Source organism: Bos indicus x Bos taurus, chromosome 3 (assembly GCF_003369695.1).
Source record: "Bos indicus x Bos taurus breed Angus x Brahman F1 hybrid chromosome 3, Bos_hybrid_MaternalHap_v2.0, whole genome shotgun sequence".
NCBI classification, from domain to species: Eukaryota; Metazoa; Chordata; class Mammalia; order Artiodactyla; family Bovidae; genus Bos; species Bos indicus x Bos taurus.
The window spans coordinates 89,773,788-89,800,002 of NC_040078.1; the positions used below are offsets into that span (position 1 = coordinate 89,773,788).

A 26,215-nucleotide genomic window follows, 5' to 3' on the forward strand; every position below is an offset into this window, starting at 1 on the left:
TCTGCGCTTTATGAGGGTACTGTGTTGCTTTGGGAGGCTGTGTTCAAAAAACAGAATTTAGGGATATGAAAGAGATTAGATTAAGTTCAGAAGCAAGGGAGCATGGCGGGGAGGATTCACAGATCATAAAGTGTGTTAGGGGTGGAGCCTTTTCTTCTGAATTTTAGTCTGTTTCCTATACATCTATTCAGTACATGTTTGTTGAGCACCCAGTAAGTGCCAGGAATTATTCTTTGTGCTGAGGATACAGAGATAAATAAAATAAGGACCCTTTTCTGAAGAGATTTCCCAGAAAGGAGTAATCACAATGCTAGGGTGTGATGGGTCTCAGTATTCCCATCTAGTAAATAGAATATACTATAAAGAAAGCTGAGCACCGAAGTACTGATGCTTTTGAACTGTGGTGAGAGTTCAACTCTTGAGAATCCCTTGGACTGCAAGCAGATCCAACCAGTCCATCCTAAAGGAAATGAGTCCTGAATATTCATTGGAAGGACTGATACTGAAGCTGAAACTCCAATACTTTGGCCACCTGATGCAAAGAACTGACTCATTTGAAAAGGCCCTGATGCTGGGAAAGATTGAGGGTGGGAGGAGAAGGGGACGACAGAGGATGAGATGCTTGGATGGCATCACCAACTCAATGGACATGAGTTTGAGTGAACCCCGGGAGTTGGTGATGAACAGGGAGGCCTGACGTGCTGCAGTCCGTGGGGTGGCAAAGAGTCGGACATTACTGAGCGACTGAACTGAACTGAACTGGAATAACTGACGCCTCGGATCTCTTGTAGTTTCAAAACTTTCCAGCATATTACTATAATGTTCCTGACTCCGCTAGAGTAAGATTTGTAATTACCAGCAACTATTTGGTGGATTTTATTTGTAAATTCCTTCTCACTTGGCTTTACTTTTTAGAATGAATGAGCTTCTAATCAGAAAGAGGCTTTTTCTTTCTTTAACACTATTGCCTTGAAAAATAGAATTCTCTGATAACTTCACTTAGTATATCACATAGACATGTATAAGTTGTGTTTACTTCTTTCTCCTGAAGCATAACCATGTAATTTATTAACATGTACACCTTGTTTAACTGGCCAGTAAGGCAGATTCGTTCTGGCCCGACTGCCACCCTCATTGAATAAACTTGCAAAGAACTTTGTTGTTCAACAAGCCTTGGCTTCCTACCTCATTCCTTTTACTAACTGAGATCTTTGGCAAATCACTTAGCTACTGAACTTCAGTTTCCTTGTGTGTAATATGCAGATATTATTAACTGCCTTGCAGTGGTGACTTGACACAATGTTTGGCTTTGAAAACATTGATAGGAGGCACGGTCTTTGGTTAAGTCTTTGACATACCCATGCACATACCCATCCACATGGATCTAATATGGCCATCACTTACCATGGAGGAGATGATAAGTTGAATCAAGTGTTTATTGTTTCTATTTTTATGGTTCAACTAAGGATTTTATATTCTTGAGAGCAGGGATGGAAAAACCAAACATCTCCAGGGATCAGATATTACTATTAACCTAAATGACTGAAGTACACCAGTTACAGGAAGATTGACAGCACAGATTCAATGGGAATGGAACCAGGATGTAGCCTTGGTTATCAGGGGGACAGAAGGGCATGATAGTGCTTTGGAGAGTCTGTGTAGCTAGTTACCGCTACCTACGTTGATTGCCACAGGACAGTAGAGCTGGCTTAAGACGCTGAAATCTGGGACTTCCCTGGTGGTCCAGTGGTTGGGAGTCTGCCGGCCAAGGCAGGGGACACAGGTTCAGTTCCTGGTTGGGGAAGATTCCACATGCCGTGGAGCAACTAAGCCCATGAGCCACAACTACTGAGCCCTCGCACCCCTAGATCCCATGCTCCTCAACAAGAGAAGCCAAGGCAATGAGAAGCCTGAGCACCACAACTAGAGAAAACCCTTGTGCAGAATGAAGACCCAGTGAGGCCAAGAATAAATAAATAAATAAAGGAAGGAAGGAAGGAAGCTGAAATCTGAATGTTATGTAAGACCTCCTGTTATTAAATATTAATGATGAGTTTAAAAATATCTTAAAAACTGGGTGGGCCAAACAGAAGATCTCTGAAGGCTAGATTTGGCCTTGGGCTGCCAGTGTGTCAACTTTGACCTAGAACTTGGTAGGGCTGTGTAGCTTGATGAGTTGGCTTAAAGTGCCCTGATGGCCTTGGATTACCTGCCAGCATGTTTTTGTTCTTGCAAGGCCTCCAATAATGCTTCAGTTCTTCATTTTTGGCGCTGCATCTGGCTGCAGGCTTGCTTTTTGACTATCTCGAAAGTGTCTGATGTCCTGCCAGTCCCCGTGTTGTTTACTGTACCACCACATGAACTTGGTGTTTGTGTACACCTGGATAGCGTGACTGATGAGAGCGCACTGCTGACGAATGTATGTTTAACTGTTGGAAAAATAAGAAATGTTTTTCACCCTTATTACACCTCCCCTTCAGCCTCCTGTGATCTTTAAGAATGCAGGGCAGGGTGCCTGCTGTGATATTTCTTCTCTGTGTCAGGGTGCCAGTTCCTGCTAACCCCTTCTGTTTACACAATCCCAAGAAGTCCCTGGAATTAAAGGATTTTATGAGCATGCTTTTCCCGTGGGATCAGATTGCATTGGGAAAGGGGCTGGTGGGGCTGTGGCTTTTGACAGAACTCTGATCATGTCTTGTCCCTGCTTAAAAGCTTTCTGTGGCTTCCTATCACATACAGAAGCAAGAAGTAACATTTACAGAGCCAAGTGACTACTGGATGCTTTATAAATTGTCTCAGTCCTCCCAATCCACTTTGTATGTTGAGAAATATTGCACGGTGATGGAAATGGAGTTCAAAGAGGTCAAGTGACATGCCCAAGGTCATACAGTAAGCATGACAGGTGACAGAAGTAGAATCCTGTCTGCCTGATTCCAAAATTTCTGGTTCAATTGGAAAAAAGTAACTCTGCCAGAGTGGGTTACGTGGCTAAGTGGCTCCTTTGTAGAAAACATATTCAGGTCTTGAATCAGAGTTTGCCAGTGATAGTTTAATCCAGATGTTAAAAACATTACTTTCCAGAATTGTCAGGAAGATCAGAGGTGATCATTTACCTAAGAACTGTGAAACCACACATGTGATTCTTACCATGTCCTAGTTCTGGGCAGTATATTGCAAATGAACATCTCTGGCTCATAAGAGAGACTGAGAGTAGCTGGATCTGTACAAATGCATCTCAACATCTAAGGCTTTACTTTTTAATCCTTGTTTAAGGTCAACCTCTACTTTCCAGAGCTTTGTAGCTTTGCGAATCATCTGTATAGACAGAGTTTATGTGTACTTAAGAAGGGCAGGCTCACTGGCCCCATCTCTGAATGAACTTTAGAGTCAGAGTATTTGATTACATACTCTGGTTACACCTCTTATTAGCAAAGTGGACACTGAGGCAAATTATAATCTTCTGTGCTTTGGTAATTAACTGATAATTTAGAGGATTGTTTTGAGAGTTAAATTAGTTGATATATCCAAACCTCCTGGCACACAATAAGTGCCCAATGAGTGTACATGGACTCCCACTCTTATTTAAAGAGGCATCAAAAGAGAGAAAGGAGGTCTTGACTTATTTTTACCTGGAGGAGAGGAATCATAAGTCCTTTGTGTAGTAATAGAAATAAAGTATCCCATTTGTGAAATATATAATGGCAACAAAAGAGGTCTGGAATTCTCTCAGTGAAAGGCATAAATCACTGACTATTGGATGACCTGTTTTTTACTTCTTGGTGGATATGGCAGCCCTTTAAAATTCCAACTGCAAAAGCCAAAACAGCCAGAGCTGAGACTTTAAGGTGGCTATTATTTATTCCAAAGGATAAAATGCTTTTATAATACTTTAAGCACTTTCAAATTAGAAAGACCATTCAAAGTCATTTTTCATACACACAAATAGACTAAGTCAGGTGTCTCTTTATCACGGAACCTGAGACTTTCTGAAGTTAAGGAACCCAACACGGTGCTCTAGGTTGTGTGCTGAGCACCTCACACCGTGCCCAGTGCTCAGGAACTGTCCATATGTGCTTGTGGAGTCCAATTGAGGACCCAGGATTTAGACTCAAGGAACCCAGGAGCCAGGGCGGGACCTGCCATTCCTTTCTTCATTTCTACCATGTGGTTGCTTTGGGTTCTGACAATCTTCTTTTTGTGAAAAAAAAAAAAAAAAAAAAAGGCCTGAGCTTTCCAGGACCAAAGAATTGAGCATTTGTCAAAGAGAACCTCTAGACCAGAATGCTGAATGTTCACACCAGCCAACAGCAAGTGTTTTTCATGGCAGCCTCTTTCAAAGGTGGGAAACGCCTTCATAGTAAACTTAGTTTTGTCTCATCTGGATTGTGTCCAGTCTAAAAATCTGGACAAATATCGTAAACCAAAGAAAGTTTGCACACTTCTAAGACCAGTAGCAATTAATTACTTTAAATAGAAACCCTGTCACTTACAAGCAACATAAATATTTGTATTTTGAACCTCTAAGTAGTAGTTGGGTTGACCATTCTGGCCTTAAGTGATTAAAAAAAAAATCAGTTGGTCATATTTTAACAGGGAAGACATTTATAAAGAAAGGGAGGGTCAGGTCATGGAGTAAGAAAACATAAGCCAAAAGAAAGACAGACCTGAGTTCAAATCCCAGTGACCAGTTGACTCACTTGGGAACCTTGGCCATGTTATGAAAGTTCTGGCTTCAATTTTCTGTTGGGTAAAAATGAAAATAAGAGCCTTTAACTTTTCAGAGCTGTTGTGGAGATTAAAATACATTAATTCCTAACTAGATTCTAAACTCTTTGGAATCAGAAACCTGGTGTGGTCCATCTGTATTTTTCTTTCTTTTTCTTAATATTTATTTATTTTTGGCTGCATTGGTCTTAGTAGCAGCAGGATCTTCCTCTGTGGTGTGTGGGCTTCTCTCTCGTTGGGGCTTGCAGGCTCCAGAGCACACGGGCTCAGTAGTTGGGACACACAGTCTTTGTTGCCCCGTGGCGTGTGGGATCTTAATTCCAGGGTCAGGGATCCATCCTGTGTCCCCTGAGTTGGCAGGTGGATTCTTTGCCACTGGAAGTCCCCTGTCGAGCTCTACTTCTATACTGGTCTGAATTGGTGCCATTTGCTCATTTTGACTTCAGATGGGCTTCTTAACCTTTCTGAGCCTTAATTTTCCATTTGCAAAGGGAATAAAACAGTAAAATTGATAGAACTCTATACCCTAGCTAAAATGTATAAATTCCTGTCACAGAATCATTAAACTAGACTGCACATGGGCTCTTTATCCAATATTATTTTGTGAGTAGATATGTAGGCTTTCTGCAGGTATTAGCTGAATGCTAGACTTGGCTCATTTTAGGGTAACTACAGTTTGGGTGAAGTGGAAAGTTGGACAGTTCTGGAAAAGGCCTACAGGAATGATGGGAAAATCTCTCCCTGATGATCTGATTTTGGTCATGCAAAAGTGCAAAAATTTCTCATTCACTCTCCCACCCTACTCTTCTCCTACCTTCACAAATGCTTTCTAAAAATCACTTTGAGAACAGGAGGCTGTGTTTAATTTTGCACAAACTTGAAGCTGTGGCTGGAGGGAGCAGGGCTCTGGGTTTGGGTCACTTTGGTAACACTTCCCACATGACTTTATCAATGGGTGGGCCACGAAAACTTATCCCATGTTTTTTTACACCCCACCCCCAAACCGCCCAACCTGCCCAACTGTTAGTTTTTCAAAGCCCAAGAACTTTCAAAGGCTGAACCCAACACAGGGGCTTTTCTTCATGCTTTGATTTTCTGCCCATTAAGTGTTTGTCAGTGAGTTCGTATTTCACCTCCCCTGCAGCCTACACATCCCAAGAGGTCCCTGGAGGTTTAGGAAGTTAATTGATCCTTGATTAAAAGAAGGAGAAATGCTTGAGTCTGAGGTCTTAGAATCACCAGATGGGGTGTGTGTGTGTGTGTGTGTGTGTGTTCACTTACATTTTCGTTTTTCTTTGCAAAAAGCTTATAATGTACCTTTCAGTATAGATAAATTTAATTCCAGGATATTGGCCTCAGAGTTTTAATAATATTAGACACTAATGTGTGTAGTACACGGTAAATGTTCAGGGAACAGGAGCCAGTGCTGTTGCCTTGACTGTTCCAAACAAAGCACTTTCTTTCTTCAAAGATCATGAGATTTGCTGAGCTTCAATTAATTATTAATACTCATAGGTGCTTCCTTCTATTTTAAGTGACTCATTTACTTTAGAATGTGCCCAGGAGTCAGAGCATTTGATCCCATCCACCTCCACAGCTTTTCTGACCCAGTGACTCTGGTAAGTCACTTTAATCCTTTTGAACCTTAGGGTGACTTAATGTGTTAACGTTTATGACTGCTTCTCCTATTGGCCTTTGGGCCACTGGAAGGCTGGGGCTCCACCTCAGTAGTTCCATCAGTGCTGAGAACAGAACAGGCCACAGGTTTGCCTGACTTGCCAGTTTATGTGGGGGTCTTCTGTACCTTGGGTATCTCTCCCACCTCTGTGGCCAGATTTAGAATGGTATTTTCATCATAGCAGTGAGCCTCATTTTGTCGATAGCCTATTGTGGTCCCTGTGCTCCGTGCTCAGTTGCTTAGTTGTATCTGACTCTTTGTGACCCCATGGACTGTAGCCCTCCCAGGCCCCTCTGTCCATGGCGTGGGATTTTCCAGGCAAGAATACTGGCTTGGGTTACCATTTCCTCCTCCAGAGGATTTTTCCTGACCTAGGGATGGAGCCTGTGTCTCTTGAGTCTTCTGCATTGGTAGACAGATTCTTTACCACTAGTGCCACCTAGGAAGCCCTACTGCAATCCCTAAGCTACACTGTTTCTATGAGTGTATTTAGGACTCCAGGGAGAAGGAAATGGAAACCCACTCCAGTATTCTTGCCCAGAGAATTCCATGGATGAAGGAGCCTGGTGGGCTGCTGTCCATGGGGTCGCACAGAGTTGGACATGACTGAAGCGGCTTAGCATGCATGCCTGCATTGCTGCTGCTGCTGCTAAGTCGCTTCAGTCGTGTCCGACTCTGTGTGACCCCATAGACGGCAGCCCACTAGGCTCCTCTGTCCTCAGGATTCTCCAGGCAAGAACACTGGAGTGGGGTGCCATTTCCCTCTCCAAGGCATGAAAGTGAAAAGTGAAAGTGAAGTCGCTCAGTCGTGCCCGACTCCTATCGACCCCATGGATTGCAGCCCACCAGGCTCTTCCATCCATGGGATTTTCCAGGCAAGAGTACTGGAGTGGGGTGCCATTGCCTTCTCCTATGCCTGCATTAGGATCCCAGAAACCTACTCACATGAGTGTCAGATTAAACCTCCCCTCTGGACCATCTTTAGTGTCCCCTGTAGAGTGCTCTTTTGTGCATTCATTGTACTTTCTACATCTGTCGGTCCTCACACTGTAAAAATATTTTAGTGCACTTGTTTTCTTGACTTTTTTACAACACCATGAGCTTCTTGAGGCCAGGTACTTTGATGTACTGTCACCTCAATTTCCAGTACCTATCACTAGGAATTTTCTTGAAATGAAACAGTCAGGAAATATAGTGATTGGTAATAAAGATAGTGCCAACATTGGAAATGGAAATCCTGCTTTGGATTAGAATGGCCTCATCTCTGTGTCCTGGAGAGGCAAGGCATTATGTCACTTGAGGACTGGCTGCCCCATTGAGGGAGACATATTTATGCTTTTCCCATCAACCGAAGGGAATCTGAGGTTATTCTTTTCCTGGAGCCAAGTCAAGACTCGACTGGCATCACCCCCAATCATGCCACAAGTCTGTAGGGGAGACAGAAAAGGCCATTGGGTTTTCTCAATGCTTTCTCCATGCCTTTCAAGAAAATAAAATGAACCATATTCAGATCCAACTTCTTGTCTGCTTGTGGTCATCATCCATATTATTGGAACCGGAAACCCTCCCCAAGCCTTGGACTAGGAAGGAAGGAAGAGGGCTTGGATGGCTCCCAGGCTGAGTGCAGAAGAACTGACTAGACAGATTTTCTTTCCTAACCTTCTCTGTGGGACTTTCCCTTCCTTCTTCCTTACAGAATTTTTGAGTGTCCACAATGTGCACCAGACTCTGTGCTGACCCTTCCCCATGCTCTTGCCTGTTTTTTTCCAACTAAAACAACTCCCTGTACTGATTTCATTCCATGATCTATATCTTCCCCTACTTGACTATAAGCTTCCTGAGGGCAGGACTTATGTCATTTCTGTATTCCTTGTACTTCATAGGCATATTTGAGACTCAATAAATATTTGTTGAATGAATGAGTGAATACATTAATGTATTATACCATCCCATCAATCTCAAAGCAAGTCTCTATTTTTCCCATTGAGCAGATGAGAAGAGGGTCGTGAGATGGGAAGTAACTTGCTCAAGTAGGGGCGAGCAGAGTTGAAATCATTAACCGAGTTCAGTCTGACTCCACAGCTCCTTTATATGTGTTTTATTGTCCTTAGAAACATATGTTTTACAGGCCTATCATGTGAACACTATTAAAAATAGAAGCTGGAGGCCTAAGAGCGGAGCACAAATGTAAGGAACTGGGGATCTGTTCCCTTCCTGAGTTTATTAGCAACGCTTTGGCTCCTCGGCACCACAGAGGCTGCGGCCGGGCTCAGATGCGAAGCTAACAGGGCTGATCACGATGTGTGGAACTTTAAAAGCGGACTATTAATATCATACTGCTGGCTTCGCAGCTCCTTTTCATAGCCAACTTGGCCACATTTCAAAGTGTTTAGGCAGTGGAATGAAGATGGCTCCGGCCCACAGGATATCTTCTGTCTCCTAGCCCCCAACCCAAGAGGACCAGCTAACTGCACTTGCCACCACTAAGCCAGAACATGCATTCACTGTCTCCCCTTCCTGCTCCTTTTCTCCGTCCTTGCAGAGACAGAATTTCAAGAGCTGCTGGTGATTGCCTTCCAGGGCCCCTCTGTGTTTACTTTCTGAAGGTCAGGCACAATGCTGTGGTGTGTGGCTGGGCTTTCTTTTCAAAGCACCAGTATGAATTTGATAAAGTAAATTGTTGTTCTAGCAGGAAGCAGTTAGGGGTCACAAAATAAATAGCCGTAGAATTCAAATAAATCCAAAGAATAAAACCAAATAAATCCATGTGTGTATGCACAGTGATACATAAATACACTTTTTAGAAAGTGAGCATTTTTATCACTGCTGGCCTGGACTAAAGTCATTGAAAAACTGTGGAGTTCATGGTACATTTCTTTTTTTTTTTTTAAGGCAGTCTGGGCCTTTGAGTAACATGATGTGAGCTTAATTCTTTTGGAAAAACATGAAAATGGAATCTTATCTTTTAAATGGCTGCTTATCACATTTTTTTCCCCCACTAATGAAATTCCTATATGGATGAAACCAATTTGTAAAGTTAAACTGGGGATTCGGGCACTTTGGAGGTGGACTAAGAGACTCTGAGTGAGCTAAACAGTCATTCTGAGCCTCTCTTTTCTCTACTGGGAGATGAGGGATAGCAGTGCTTATATGATTTTAAAATGACCACTCAGGGTCATTAGAGGGCTCAATGCAAAAATGGATGCAAAGTGTCTTCTACATTGTTGGCGCACATCAGCAGTGGCTATTATCATTGGCCAGATATTTTTCACGGTCTTCCTTAGTCTTGACATTCAGTAGCTCACCTTTCACTTCTATTTTACCTTTTCCTCATCTTGGTGAGGTGGCAATGGGGCTTGGTGTTGAACTTGGAGGTAGGGGAGGAAGTGTCTTTCAAGCTTAAGAGGAGAGCACGAACCAAGACAGAGGTCCTGTGTCATTTGGTTGGAGTGTGTGTCAAGGAGGTTCGGGTTGTGGGAACTCCAGAGGTTGGACTTAGGGACGTCATCTTGTCCTGTGTGGTGGGGAACCATTGACAAACCTTGAGCGTGGCCATGACATGCTCATGCCCAGGAAGTAAACAGGTGGATATATGTAAGAGGCACAGAAGGCCAGGAGACCAATTTGGAGGCTGCTGCCTGGTCCAAGCAGAAGAGATTGTGGGCCTTCACTTTTTGCTTCAGGCTTATAAGGGCCTTTCCTGGCAGGTGATGAAATCTATTTTCCATGACCTTTAAGAAAATGGCATCTGAACTGGACGCTGATAAACTCGCAGCAGCTGCGAGAGTGCCTCGCGGTGCTCCTGATGCCCTTGGGCTCCGCTCCAGGTCTGCAGGCAGCAGGGCCCAGCTCAGCTCTGTTCAGTCTTGTCAATGTCTTGTTGAACAGTGAAAGAAAAGAATTGGAAATGCTGTTCGCTGAGTAGCTTCTGTGTGCCAGCACTCTGCTAGGAGTTTTGAATGCTTTGATCCCCTTTAGGCATTAGTACAACTCATTTGTGAGGAAACTAAGGCTCAGGAAGATGGAGAAGGAAGCAGAAGCCTCATTGCTAGGAAGTGGTGGATCTGGGGGTTCAAATTCAGATTATCTTACTCCAGGGTTTTCAGAATTCCATGCCTGAGTGCCTTGAGGTGAGCTTTTCAAAAGGGAAATGGTTGGCTTAAGAGAGGAAGGCACTTGGAGGCATCATGAGACCTCATTAGATTTGGAACTTTGTTAGTGATAGTTACAAATCGTGCTTTGACTTTAGCAGGATGACGTAGAATAGTGGAAAAGCTCCTGCCTGGTGCTTGCACTGTCTCCCTCTGTGCTCTTGGTCAAGACAAGAGGCTCATGCTACATCTCTTAGTCATGAGTGAAGGCAGAAAGGGGGTGCATGTGGAGAAGGCTTTGTTGTTGTTTCGTCACTTAGTCAGTCTTGTCTGACTTTTGCGACCCATGGACTGTAGCCCGCCAGGCTTCTCTATCTATGGGATTTCCCACGCAAGAATCCTGGAGTGGGTTGCCATTTCCTTCTCCAGGGGATCGTTCCAACCCAGGGATGGAATCCTGTCTCTCCTGCACTATAGTCGGATTCTTTACCACTGAGCCACCTGGGAAGCCCCAGAGAAGGCTGTGCTGCTGCTGCTGCTGCTAAGTCGCTTCAGTCGTGTCCGACTCTGTATGACCCCATAGACGGCAGCCCACCAGGCTATGCCGTCCCTGGGATTCTCCAGGCAAGAACACTGGAGTGGGTTGCCATTTCCTTCTCCAATGCATGAAAGGGAAAAGTGAAAGTGAAGTCGCTCTGTCGTGTCCGACTCTTCGCGACCCCATGGACTGCAGCCCATCAGGCTCCTCCGTCCATGGGATTTTCCAGGCAAGAGTACTGGAGTGGGGTGCCATGGGTCACTACAAAGGCAAGGAATCGACGTCACTATCGATGCTGCTGTCTGGGGTGGTGTTTGCTTCTTCTTTGGCCCCTTTGCACTGATGTTTTCCCTGTTTCGTTTTCTCCCCTGTACATGGTGATGATGGTTCCATCTTGACCAGCCGGCCTGCCTTTCATCATCATCGAGACGAGCACCATCAAGCCTTACCACCGGGGCTTTTACTGCAACGACGAGAGCATCAAGTATCCACAGAAAACTGGGGAGACAATCAATGACGCTGTGCTCACTGCTGTGGGGATTGTTATTGCCATCCTCGCGGTAAGTGCCCAGACTTCGATGGGCAACCTGTCTGATTCCCTGGCAGCACATCATGGTCTATCTGATATAGCAGAGGTTTAGAAGATCAAGTAGAATTTCACTTGATTAACACTATTTCATGCAGTTACTACTATTACTAAAAGTATTGGGTTGGCCAAAAAGTTCATTTGGGATATTCAAAACCCAAAAGAGATTTTTGTCCAACTTAATATTTTAAAATAAAAAAATACATATACACTGTAAATATTATAAAAGTATGCTAAGCAACCTTCTAAAATACTTTGCATACATTGTCTCTACAATAGTCAAAGTGTAGATATTATCCTTATCTTTCTTCTACAAATTAAGAAACGGAGGTCCGCAGAGTAAAAATAATTTGCCTAAGGTCACTTGGTTCATGAATGATAGAGTTGGGGTTTAGACCTAGTTGTCTTCCTTATCCCAGGCTTCCCAGGCGGTGCTAGTGGTAAAGAACCCGGCTGCCAATGCAGAAGATATAAGAGATGAGGGTTTGATCCCTGAGTCAGGAAGATCCTCTGGAGGAGGTCACGACAACCCACTCCAGTATTCTTGCCTGGAGAATCTCACGGACCAAGAGACACAAGGCTACAGTCCGTGAACTCACGAAGAGTTGGACACGACTGAGTGACTGAGCATGCGTGCACGTCCCTTACTCCAGAGTCTGAGCTCTGAGCCGCCATGTTGTAAATCTGAGCCCCAGAGGACAGGAGAAATGCCTTACTGAATATCTTGGGCATTTTCTATATTTTTTTCCACACGATTGTGCTGCTGCTCTGACAGTGATAATGCCGCTGGCATGATCTGGCCTATTGTTTAATTCTCTCACCTGGTAAATGAGACTTGCAGTCCAAAGACCTAGATTCTAGACCTGGCCCTCCACTGCCAAGCTTGTACATATTTAAAACCAAGGGTGACCATCTTGCTTCAAAGCTTTGCAGTGAGGAATAAAAGAGATCATGAATACTGAAGTACTTGATAAACTCTTAATTGCTGACCAGGTCGCTCATACCCAGGGGTAAAGTCTAGACTTATATCCAGATCTTCCCTTAGAGGATGAAGCCCTCACTGCAGGTGCAAAAATGTGCTACCAGCTTGACAAGGTCCAGAATTATTTTGAGCAATGGTAGCCATGTGGGAATTGGGGTGTCGTCTATCTGGGCTGTACTTAGATCACAGCTTTGTTTTAGATGTGTCCATTTAGAGCAGGGGAGGGGACGAGTGAGGGAATCCAGTCTTATAATTTGTAGTTCATACATTTTCACAGACATCCATTCCACATATCTGCTATTTTCAGTTTTTTCTTTGTCCTTGAACCCCAGCAACATGGGCAAAGGGCTAAGTATCACGTTCACCAAGATAAAAAATTCTCTCTTCTAGATTCTAAGTCATCTTTGTGTTAATCCAATCATGGAAGCTTATCTTTGGCCTATATTAGCAAGCCAAGAAGGGAGAAAGTTAATGGACTTCTCCAGGCCAGAATACCGGAGTGGGTAGCCTTTCCCTTCTCCAGGGGATCTTCCCAACCCAGTTCTCTCACCTTGCAAGCAGATTCTTTACCAGCTGAGTCACCAGGAAAGCCCAAGAGTATTGGAGTGGGTAGCCTATCCCTTCTCCGGCAGATCTTCCTGACCCAGGAATTGAACCAGAGTCTCCTGCATTGCAGGTGGATTCTTTACCCTCTGAGCCACCAGGGAAGCCCAATATTAAGAACACTGCAACATTGCATGTAAAATAGGGGCTTAGTGTTCCCATCATTCAAATGGAAAAGCAGAAGCTCAGAGGAGTTCAGTGATATCTCAAAGTCAAAAGCAAGTAAAAATTGGGGTTCAAGCCTAAACCTGGTTTATTCCAAAGCCCTCTGTCCATGTTGCTGACTTGATTGTGGACAGGTGGTTGGCTGTCCTATTCAAGTGCTCGGTGGGATAGGCGGTTAGCTACTCTTGCCTTCTCTGCATCAAATATGAACAGCTGATGGTCCACGGAGTGCACTCCATGAAGTTTTTCTTTTGACTTCCCCACTCTGGGGGTGGGTTATAAACTTTGAGACCCCTCTTTGTTTTTTAATAACATCGTAAACCAGGCACACAATCAACAGTTTGACATTGGGGAGGGGGCAGGGAGGCAAGTAGAATTCTTTCCAACCTTTAAAAGAAAAACAGTCCATTTGCAAGCGTGGTAAAGGTGGACAAGGAGCTTTGTGTTCAGAGGCTGAGAAATACAAAATCTAATTTTACTCTCTGCTCCAGAGTTACAGTTGGGGTTGAGTTCTTTAGGAAGAATGGCTTTGCTTGGAAAAAACGTTTGTAATGGAAGGTGAATACTTAACACGGTATCTGGCGCTCAGGTTTGAACAGGTGTTTTGACACTTGGATGCTCAGTTAAATTGAATCCTTTTAGAAGCTGGCTCTAACTCGGGAGCTGTTGAGGTAAGAATATCACATTCACAGGGATGGTCTGTGGTCTCTGCTCTCTTTACGTGCAGTTATTAGTGGCCTGCCTAGTGGGCTGCTCCTGGGCACGGCACCAGGGAGAGAGACCTGGGGCCCCCTGAAGTATGTGAATTAGGTAAATCCCTGGGCTGCCCTGGTGGCTCAGTCAGTAAAGAACCTGCCTACAATGCAGGAGACCCCGGTTCCATCCCTGGGTCAGGAAGAACCCCAGAGAAGGAAATGGCTACCCACTCCAGTATTCTTGCTTGAGAAATTTCCATGGACAGAGAAGCCTGTTGAACTACATACAGTCCATGGGGTCACAAGAGTTGGACGTGATTTAGCAACTAAACCACTGCCACCTGGGTTTTCTAGGCCTCATTTTCCTCATCTGTAAAATGAGAGTACTGTTTGATTTCTCACCTGGGGGGGGGGGACATCCTTAGCTGCAGTGGGCTAGGAGGATCCAGGGTGCTCATGTCGCTTCTTCTGGGTCCTCGCTTCTTCCTTCCTCACTAAGAAAAACCTGCTTTGAAGAGCTTGGTTGTGGCTGGCTTCTCTCCTTGTGTCATGTGGAAGTTTTAATTAAAATGCTCCCTGACCTCCCAGATTCCCCTGAAAGAGTCATGCACTGGGCCTTGGCTGTGGGGTGGGATGTTATGGGATGGGCTTCGAGGACATTTCCCCCACCCTCACAGTGCCAGCAGCATAGGTCTGGATGGTGCTTCCCTTTGGTTCTGAGAAAGCTGTCCTTTGTCAGGTGCTACTGTTATGTCCTGGAAACCTGGGGCCGTATTCAAGCCTTTTGCACCCTCCCAACACACACACACACGCACACACGCACACAGAGTTTTCCGGTGTCTCAGTTTCACATGGGGTTAAAAGTGTGGGCTCTGGTTTACCTCCAAGCTCCTCTGCTATGGGACGTGTAGAAAATTAGTCAGCCTCCTTGCTCTCATCTATGAAATGGAGATACTATGTCTACTTATGAAGGTTTTCAGAAATAAATGAGCTAATACGTGGAAAGCAACTCAGTGCCTGACACAGGCAGTATATTCAGCAAGCGTTCACTGTTTTTATTGTGAGTAAACAGCATCAAAAAATGAAGAAGTAAAAAAACTAATGCTGAAGTGACTTAGTCAAGACCTTTTACTTGGCAGAAGTAGAATTAGGAAAGGCCCTCCAGCCTTTGGATTCATCACATCTCCCGCTCTTCCCTTGTAGTTTACTCATGAGAACTCAGGTCTCTTGACTCTCGTGCCAATACTCTTTGCAAAAAAACTTTAGCCTCCTGATCCAGCTGCCCCTGCATTTCAGCTGGAGGCGTGAGATGTGGGCTCCTAATGAGGTATGCTCACCCGCTTACCTGTCATTAAGAACCAGAGTAATCATGAACAAGAGGAAAAGCAAAGACCTCGGAGGAAAAGTGAATAATTTCCATTAATACATATGGTCAATTCTGGAAAAGCTATACAACTTGAATTCAACAACAACAACCCTCTCTCCCGTTGTGACTGGCCAGAGAGCCTGGCTGGCTCCATGCAGAATCTGCTTCTGATCAGAGGGCGTGAATGACAGTCAGGGAGGGTGAAGGGGGACCCGGAGCTGGAAATCTAATCAGCCTGCTACTTGCTGCCCTGGCCTCCTCCCGCCAAATGTCAGGTTTGTTTAAAACAACAAGAGAAGCCTTGACTGATCTGGGTGCCCCTGCTCCAGTCTGAACAGTCCCCACAACAAAGGAATGGCACACCAGTGGGGTTTCAAGATGCAAATTTCAGAAGTTATAGACAAAGCAGACACCTTTCTATGGCAGGAGACGTGGAAAAATCGGGTCATTTTGACCTCTTTTTCAGATGTATCTTAGATTTTGAAATTATAGCATAATAGGAATTCCTTCCAAATCCACAAGGCAGTGGTTCCTATCCCTGCCTCCTAAGGGTTTAATGACTCTAGCAGCAGTGAGATTAGGAGTAAAAACAGTAAATATCATCTTTTATCTAGCCTTCTCTCCAATTGCCTTGCACCATGCTGTGCAAAGAATTATGTGCAAAGATTTTAATATGGAAAAAATGCTTAGTATTCCTTTTAAATAAACATGGGCTCAAGTGCTTGCTTTGGTCAGACCCTGAAAGGGGTTTAATAAAGATTCTTAATATCTGGGAGTTGAAGTTTGGTGAGTCATGAGTGAATCCACTTCTCCCTCTGGCCATAAAAATGCTCCTTTTCCTCACATCCCATCCATTTTGAACCTCTGTTATGACATTCCTAACTAGAGAAAAAGCTCAGATTTTGGCTTTGATTGAGGTTCGTGGCCTAAAACTTCTGAGCTTCTTCATTCTGTGACGTGTCCTTCAACTTCTGTCAAGGCATTGACCCCTGTGGAAAAGAACTATACCTACGTTTACTGTAAATTGGTGACAATAGTTCACCAACTGCATAGGCTAGTTCTGGGAGTCAAATCAACTGACGTTATATGTGTCATCAGTGAGAAGTGGCCTTTTCATCTCTATAGTGTTGTACAGTTTACAAAGTGCCCTTCATGTGCACATTCTCTTGTCTGCACTTAGTAGTGATTCTATGATTCTCAGGGGTGGATTGGTATGGCTAAGGGAACTGGAGATGAAGAAATGAAGTGACTTTCCCGTAATTAGTGAGTGGCAGGGCCAGACCAGGAGTCCTCTGATTCTAGGGCAAGGCTTTTTGAAATGAGACCATTGCTGCCTTCTAAAGCCTGCTTCCCTTCCACAATTACTTATTAAGCCCACAGGGCATGGCAGGTGCTGGTGATCCAGGATTGAACCTTCGCCTAACAAGCTGTGTGTTGTCTCTTGTCACTAAACTGCCCGAAGCTGCCCCATCTCTAGCAGACAGATAGCACCTTCAATATATATCACCCTGCAATGTGATTTGTGTCCGTTTTTCATCTCCCTAGCTAGATAATAGGTTCTTGCAAGGCAGAGATCAGATCTTTCCCTCTTGCATGTGGTAGGTGCTTAAATAAACACCAAGCCAATGTCGCCTTCTCCAGGAAGCATTCCTTGACTGCCTCCTCCCCCACCTTCCAAAGATCCCAGGGGTCCCTGGGCCCACCTCTGTCTTTGCAGTAACTGTATTGAACTAGCATGTCTGTTTACTTGACTATTCCTGGTGATTCTGCTAGAGTAGGGATTGGTCTGATTTTGATTTTATATTGCAGCATAAGGCACAAACTTGGGTACTCAATATATATGATTGTGAAAATCATAGAGGAGGCCGTACATTTCGAGCAGAAACCGACAAGCATTAGGTCAAAAGATGTTAGAGGACCTAGGCGAGCAGGGACACGTGTCCTGTTTGTCTCCCTAAAATCTGGATGATGGCCTCTGATGCACGTGGGAGCCTGCTCTGTACCACATGCACATTTCTGGCTGGAGAGACAAGAAGAAGAACTTATACCTCCAAAACTTGTTTATTCAGGATCAGGCTTCGGTTTGCCCACATCTGGACTTCATTACTTCCTCCCCACCCCCATCTCCTTTTATCTGAGAGAGCACTGCCAAGAAAACAAGGTTCCCCAAGACCGCCTCCTCATTAAAGGTTAGTCGAGTCTTCAACTCTGAAAAAAAATGTGAAGTCAGGCTGGCCGAGCGGTGCCTTGGTGGGAGACCCAGTTCCCCCAGTTTACAATCCACTATATCTGTGCAATTACCAAGACCACCAACAGAGAATGATCATGTTAATCCTTCAACTGTGTCATCCCTGATCAGAGGGCTACAGAGTTCTTCAGACCTCCTTACTGCCTGAGGGGGTGGTGGGGGGAGGGGCCCTATTTGCCATGTAACAAACACAGGCACTGAGATTAGGATTTAGGTCCCTCCCGGCCTCCCCCCCACCCCACCCCCTCAACACACACACACACTGTAGCAATTTTTCCTTAGTTACTATCATTCTTAGGGATTCAGGACTATTTGGAAAATCTATCTAATACGCTACTGCTGCTAAGTTGCTTCAGTGATGTCCGACCCTGTGCGACCCCAGAGACCGCAGCCCACCAGGCTCCGCCATCCCTGGGATTCTCCAGGCAAGAACACTGGAGTGGGGTGGCATTTCCTTCTCCAATGCATAAAAGTGAAAAGTGAAAGTGAAGTCGCTCAGTCGTGTCTGACTCTAGCGACCCCATGGACTGCAGCCCACCAGGTTCCTCTGTCGACAGGATTTTCCAGGCAAGAGTACTGGAGTGGGGTGCCATTGCCTTCTCCGATCTAATATGAGGGTGATGATATTCTCCACTTTAAGTGACAATTCTTAGGAGGCTGGGCAATCTGTTCATGTGAGTCAGTGTTAGGGGATGGGATAGAGGATTAGACACCATTGACCCACTATCTAGTGGGCTGGAAACTAATATGCCTTATCTTAAGTCCTCTTCAGCATCTGCAGGGGATAGGTATTATTGACCCCATTTTACTAATGAGGGAGGGTCCTAAGGTTTACAAGGGGAGTGTGGCCAGTGTGAGGTCATTCTGCTTGGTGAACAGGGAGCAGGAATTGATACCCAGGTCTGTCTGGCTTCAAAACCCAGCACAGGAGCTGACATTGAAGACCCACTGTGTGCTTGGGGCTATGCAGAGTGCTCTGTATTTAGTGAGCTAGAAAATCTGTACTTCCTGGTTTTAAAGAGCTCTTTGTATGGAGGAGGACAAAACAGCTAGGCCCCTGGGCAGATGATTGCCCAAGACTGACAGTGTGGGATAGTGGGTTTTCCTTTTTTAAAAAACAAATTTTTTGTTTGTTTTAAAATAGATTTTAATTTAGTTCTTACTCTCTTTTTATTTTAATTATTTCTTTGTTTTTTGGCCTTGCTGTGCAGCATGTGGGATTTTAGTTCCCCGACCAGGGATTGAACCTGCAGTCCATGCATTGGACGTGCAAAGTCTTAACCACTGGACCACTGGGGAAGTGCCTGGGATAGTGTTGTGTAGGAAGAAGTAGTTGTTCAGAAAGTGAAAGCCTCTCTGAGTGAGACCTTCCTCAGAACATACAGGCAGCTTCTAGGCTTCCCTTTAGCCTAGAAGCTGAGATACAAGACACAGATACTGTCCTTGGCGCTTATGGAACAGGCCAAGTACATGACTGACTGCACCATTAGATCCTCCGGGAGACTAAAGAACTGGTCAGGCAGCTAGAAGATAGGGCAGAGAAGGAGAGTAAGCCCCAGAGAGGTGAGAGCTTCAAGGACAAAACAAGAGAAATGCTGTAAACTAGCAGTCCCCAACCTTTTTGGCACCAGGGGCGGGTTTTGTGGAAGTCAATTTTTCCACCCACCAGGGTGTGGGGGGGAGGGATAGTTTTGGGATGACTTGAGCACAGTACATTTATTTTGCACTTTATTTCTATTATTACATCAGCTCTACCTCCGATCATCAGGCATTAGATCCTAGAGGTTGGGGACTTCTGCTGTAGACGGTCTAAGGCAGAAATAAAGTACTGTGGGAGTTGATAGGGAGATCACTGAAGGTTGTTTTCATTGGTGAAGGCTTCATCATCATCATCATCATGCATGGAGCACTCCATTTAATTATCACAACAACCCTTGGGCTCTTGCTACTGCGATCAGATTATCTCCCTTTGTACACATAAGGAGTCTGAGAGTCATAGAGCTCAGCTGCCCAAGACTCTTGAGTAAAGGAGCCCTTTAACCTGGTGCACTAGCTGGCATTGAGCTCTACTTTGAAGCAGAGGTGAGACTTTCATCAGAGATCCTGATGTTCCAGACAGAGGGGATGGCTTCACCGAGACTGAAACAATAGGGCCTTTTCAGGAAGTGTAAGCAGACGGACCTGTTCAGCTAGAGAAATAGAGTATAAGGGAGAAGACAAAGATAAGGTAGGAAGAGATGATTGCAAGATTGTGAAACTCCTTGAGTGCTGAGGAGTTTTCACTGTCATTAATAGGCTACAGATTGATGAAAGTATTTTCAGCTCACGTGGCCAACTTTTCAACCAAGGTTAAGGATGCGGTCTGAACTGCCATGGTGGTAATGCAAAGAGAAGAGAGAGAATAGGATGGATATGACATCCCACCTTGCAAACATGGGATGAACAGAATTGGATGACAATGGGGTAAAGGAGAGGGTGCTGTCTAAGATTTCCTGTCTTTGCAGTTCTGTGTTTGGTGGCATCTTGAGTAGGAATGGAGGCAAGAGAAGTGAGGTTTGGGGCAGAAGTTGGAATGAGTGTGACTTGGTCAGGTGGACGTGCTGATAATACTGGTTTGATAACTAGTTGGAAGATTTGGCAGAAGGTTGGAATAAGACTGATGGGGTAAAGGGTGAGCTGAAACTAGAGAGTGAAAGAAATGCCCTTTTGAAGGTCGTTTTCACAGGTGAAGTCACAGAGAAAAGGCAAGGATACAATCCTAAGAAGACTGACATTTATTAACAGCACCCAGAAGAGGAGCCACTGGAAAGAGAAAGGTGTTTGAGAAATAGGAAGAAAGGCACAGTGGTGATATTAAGGATGGTAGGAAATTCAAGGTCAAAGGAGCGAGAAGTGGGCAGTAGGCAATGCTATAGAGAGAACTCTTGCGTGGATAGGCAGAGCTGATCATCTAGGAGACTCATGCCTTTGAGTGCCTGACTAATGTCCATGGGATTCTCCAGGCAAGAATACTGGAGTGGGTTACCATTTCCTTCTCCAGGAGATCTTCCCAACCCAGGTCGAACCCAGGTCTCCCGCATTGCGGGTAGACACTTTACCATCTGAGCCACCAGGGAAGCTCTTGGAAAATAGACTGCTTCATCTTTCAAAATGCCTCCTTTGTAAAGCTTGAGGGCTTAGGGTGGCCACTGTTGATTTCAACCATAAATAGCTTCTGTGACCTCTCTCTCTGGCTTCTTTGCTGTCCATATTCTAGACCTACCCGTAAAGCCTAGAAACTCCACTGGTGGCCTTGGGACAGATTTGGGTCCCCATTGCCTTTCCTGATCTATGAGGCACTGATCTTCTACCAAGAGGTTAAAGACAACTGAGTGGGAGAAGAATGGGAGACTAAATTTCTCATCAGTTATTTCTAGTCACTGAAGATACTGCATTTCATTGTAGTAGATGGAGCAAAGCTCAAAGAAGATAGAGCAACACTTCTGTCTCCATCCTTAGAAGCAGGACTTCGATATGTTACATTTCCCTTTCCCTTACTGAGAAATCAAGTGAGAAAAATGATTCTTCCTTCATTAATCTCCATCATTCAGTGCTTGTTGAATAAATGAATCTCTTCTGGATTGAAAAAAGTTCATTAATTCACAGAGCTGGGATGTGAAGGGCGAGCTTGGTGCTCTGTGGCTGATGGGGATCTGGATGTTCAGGTGCCTGACAGGGTGACATCCTGCCACCTGCTAGGGCTTCTAAGAGAAAGCCAGCTAGATGCCACTGGGCAGAGCATGGAAGGCCCAGGCTGCAGCAAGTGCCCTGCCACTGTCCACTACCTTATCCCCAAGGGTGATGCAGTGGCCTCTCTGGCCTTCATCACACTCATTTACAAAGTGTGGAGAATAATTTAGCAATTCTTAGGGTGTTGTGAGAAGCAGGTAATGCAGTGGATAGGGGAAAGTTCTGTAAGTTGTTACAGACTATGCAGATATTCTCATTGAAGCAGATCAGAGTATTAGGGAAGTTTGTCCTTCGAATTTGGCAGCAGAAGATGAGTTCTCAGACTCTGTAAGAGGGATTGTTAGGACTCTGTGCAAAAGCCTTGCTTTTCTTGGGATAATCTATATAGTGGACTGTTATAAATAACACGAACAATGCAGTAGGGTAGCCCTTGCTGCCTGGAATTTAGACTTTCTTTCTGCTTTGTTCCCCTGAAAAAGACATCCTAGGTGAAATGGTCAAAACCCAACATCTCCATACTCATATTTTTCTGGTTCTACCCTGGAGAGGTGGTACTTCCAAATTCTTTAGTGTGATATGTTCTTTTCCAGGGATCTCTTAGAACTATTTTGGAAAAGATGTTTTATACAAGTATAGACATTTCCTGGAGCTATTGCACGTTCCATTTCAGATCATTGCAATAAAGCGAATATTACAATAAAGTGAGTCATGGGTTTTTGGTTTCCCAGGGCATGTAAAAGTTACGTTTACACTAAACTGTAATCTGTTAAGTGTGCAATTGCATTATGTCTAAGAAACAATGTTTATGCCTGAATTAAAAAATACTTTATTGCTAAAAAATGACCACTGATCATTGATTGTAACAAATATAATAACAATGAAAAATTAGAAATATTGAAAGTATTACAAATTTCAAAACATAGTACACATAGACATGAAGTGAGCAAATGCTGTCGGGGGTCGGGGGTGGGGGGGAATAAAAGCCAATAGACTTGCTTGATACAGGGTGGTCACAAACCTTCAATTTGTAAAGACCAGCAACCACAACAGTATCTGCAAAGTGCAATAAAATGGTATGCCTGTGTTAATTTTTTGTTTCTTTTTTTCCAAGGGAAGGAAAAAAAAAAAAAAAAAAAACCATTATTGTTTGCAGAGCTTTTCCGCTAGGTGCCAGATATTTGATATATCATCTTCTTGATTCCCCTGGCAATCTTGCCAGGTAGATTTTAGTCCTTTTTAAATTTTTAATTTCTTTTTTTCCCTTTAAAATTTTTGTTTTATATTGGAGTATAGTTGATTAACAGTGTTGCGTTAGTTTCAGGTGTACCGAAAAGTGATCCAGTTATACATATACACATATCAGTTCTTTTTCAAACTCTTTTCTCATTTAGGTTATTACAGAATATTGAGCAGAATTCCTGTTGCTATACAGTAGGTCCTTTTTGGTTGTTTTAAATATAGCAGTGTGTACTTGTCAACATATTACTCTTATTTCATAGACAAGGAGACCTAAGCCCAGAGAGGTGAAGTCACTTCTCTAGGTTCATGGTAAGAGATGGGATATGCAGATCAAGATTTTTCTGGCTCCAAAAGTCAGTGCTTCTTTCATCACTGTGTAATCTCTCCTTTCCAAAATGTCTCTCCTAATGTTTTTCCAAATTTCCTCTCCAGAGCAGCTCAATATTTGTGAATATATGGGCAGTTGAGCTCTTGTATACCAGAAAAGACAGGAAGAGGAGCTGTCTTAAGAGTTGGAGCCAACTTCCCTCAAACTCAGCCATTCTCTGGCGAGGACTGATTGATCCCTTTCTGTCCCCTCATAGCTTAATTGCAATGCTTTCCCACTTTATTAGTTTCCAGATTTTGTGCCAAGTGCTTTAAAAGGCAGGTAGGGGAGAATTCTCCTCTGCTTGCCTGGCAGCCTGCCATCACCCCCAGAATCTGTTGCTTGCTGTTTCAGAAAGGGATCGACATTGAAGGCATTTCTCAGCTGAAATTTACATATCACAACTTTGCTGACTGAAGCAGAAATGAGGGCTCCAGGGGCCAGAGTGCGAGTGGGGACAGAGCCTTTGTAGGGGGAGGGGGTGGGAGGGAAGAGCTTATTTTATTACCCGGGAATAAAAACATTGCGAGTAATGAATAAAGTCCGAAAGCAGTAAATCTGGAACTCCAGAGTTAGGTGTGTAACGTGTCGGAGAACAATTTAAGCCTTCGTCTCTTCTGCAGAAGTGAAGTATTTGGGCAGCCCGAATTTCATTAAATGGTCTTTTAAGGGTTAGGATTACAAGAAGCCAAACCTGGCCAGTTCATAATGATGATTTATGGCTGTATTGTCGACTCCCCGACCCTTCTGTACAAGGGGATGGAGAAAATACATAATTTGTTGCTCATTAACTCCAAGATCTGTCAGGGCTGCCCCAGAAGCCATGTGGTCCTGGAGTCATATGTCTGCTAAATGGCTTCAGCCGGATCCTGTCCTTGAAAATACACAGTTGCTATTCTATAGTGGAAATTGTTTTTAATAACAGAAATAATAAAACGATCTTGATGTAGTCTTTTGTGGGTCTTTGAACTTGAGAGTTGGACTATCTGGGCTCTACTTTTAACTGTCAGCTTTCTAGCCTCAAATCCTTCAGATAAGTCACTATTTCTCAGTGCCTTAGTATTCCCACCAGTAAACTGGGTATATTGTCCTTACAGGTTGCAGATTAAATGCAACTGTAAGTTGCAAAAGAAATATAAAAGATTGCTAGTATTACTAGAGTTGTTATTGGGAATTTGAGGGGCCATCAGATGTTCTCTTTATATCATTATCTTCCTGTGAGAGGAGGAAGCATTTTACTTAGCAGCTTGCTATTTGCAAAACTGTGGCATTGAAAACTGAAGTTTCAGAATGAAGGATGTGAGAGCTAAAGATTGTCCTTGGGGTGTAACCAAACCCTTTCTCCCTGAGATGACTGAAGCAGAGAGGTGACTCCCCTGGGATTAATCAACCATAAAATGATGTAAGAGATGCTGATCTGCAGTGGGAACCCACGTGTTCTTTTTCAGTATCAAATTGGAATCACACCCAAGACATGCCCATTTAGAAACAGTTTCTTAATCTGTTTCAGTGGATGGTTCAAGGAACTCAGAAGCCATCCTAGGGCAGGAATTATGCATGGGGTCTTGATTCTGTTCTTGGCTTGTGTCATCTCACAAGTACGTTTCCTTTCCTGCTGCTTATTATCTTTGCTTTGATGAGAGGCTACTGGTGAAGGGAGCACAGGAAAGCTGGGAATAAATGTCACTGCAGTTATGAAGGAATTAATCACGGAGTCTAGTGCCTTCATTTTGCAAATGGAGAAGCTGACTTGTCCCAGATCACTCAGTGAGTAGGGACTCGAACTCTGGCCCCTTGACTCCTAGTTTAGTGCTTCTCCCCCCATGTCTAAAGTCAAGTGAGCATGATTTATAAAAAAAGAAGAAGAAGGAAGAGAGAACGTGATGGTGGTAATAAACATCTGGAACGTGTTAGCCCATAAGGTTACACAGGGTAAAAGTATAAACAGGTTCAAAAGGGGAATTAGACCATGAATGGTAGGAAAGAATGCTGGGTGGAGAGTTAGAACACCTGGGTCTAATCTTTAGATGTGAGTTAATTTGAACTTCAGTTTCTCCCATATATAATGGACCCTTTCATTTATGACTAGCTAGGCTTCTCAGATTTTAATCTCTGCAGCATGTTGTCAGAGGACTCTTGGTAATGTTTAGAGGACATTTCCAATTTTGCAATAAAAACAACCGTGTGGACCACCATCTTGCTCCTTCATTCACTGATTCATTCAGCTGATAGTCCTGCTGCTCTCCCAGAGAATGGCTAAGCCAGGATGCCAGACGGGGCTGGCCATTGACCATCTCTCTAAGGGAATCATATGATCTCGGAAATTCAATATGATCCAGGAAACCAAAGGGTGGCACTGAGAAATCACCAGCATTTATAAACACAGGATCACTGTATAAATGTTAGCAGCACTGGTAGCTGTTCTCACGACTGCACCTGCTTGCCCCTGGGCCCAGCTGGCATTTCATGGCCATCCTCCCCTCCAGACTTGGGAGCCCTGGACTTGGATCAGACGCCCAGCCTGGATGCCTTCCCCAGCTAAAAAAGAATGAGGGAAGACCATGAGAAGAGTGCCCGGATGTGTCAGTCTATTGCTTCCCTTGTGGCTGTGAACATGCTCTCTGTTCCCTGAAAGGGCAAGTGTGGCTCATCAGCCTTCCCTGTGAGGAAGTGTGAGAGGGACTTTGTGGTGAGGGATGAGTTGAACATCGTTGTCCCGGCACTGTGGTTGTGACCAGGAAGTGGCCAGGGCTGTGCGGTGGAGTTAAGTCAAGGACAGCAGGCTGAGGGGTGGTGTATCACCAGCACAGAACTTATCCTCAGCTGTGTAGGCATTTAAGGTGTCTACCTTACAGAGAGTCAGCTGACCCGCTTCCCTGCCCCAAGCCCCCACCATTCTTTACCTGCATGTAGAATCAGGCAGCTTCAGTTAGAGTGCTTTTCCTCTCTGAGTCTCAATCTATCTCCTGGTAGTTGAGGGGGTGTCATAAAGTATATAAAAAATAAATACTGACATGCTGTTCATAATCAATAGTTGCTGGCTCTTTTTTTTTTTCTTTTTAAAGAAGTTATGAATCTTCCTCCCCTAAACATTAAAGAGTAGACACAGTGGGATGGAGGAAGGATATGAAAACCCAGACTTGCTCACTGCCTTTCAGGATGGAGGAGACAATGCAGGCACCCTTGGGAATTCACAAACTCTG

General features: G+C 44.2%; 1 protein-coding gene across 2 annotated transcripts in view; it reads left to right on the forward strand.

Moving 5' to 3' along the window:
• The window catches only part of PLPP3 (phospholipid phosphatase 3), an 89,362-nt gene that overhangs the window by 33,564 nt on the left and 29,583 nt on the right, over positions 1 to 26,215 (forward strand). For both annotated transcript variants that reach the window (XM_027537130.1, XM_027537129.1), the window contains exon 2: positions 11,435 to 11,592. In XM_027537130.1, the coding sequence (XP_027392931.1) occupies positions 11,435 to 11,592 (158 nt within the window). The remainder of the gene's footprint in view (positions 1 to 11,434; positions 11,593 to 26,215) is intronic.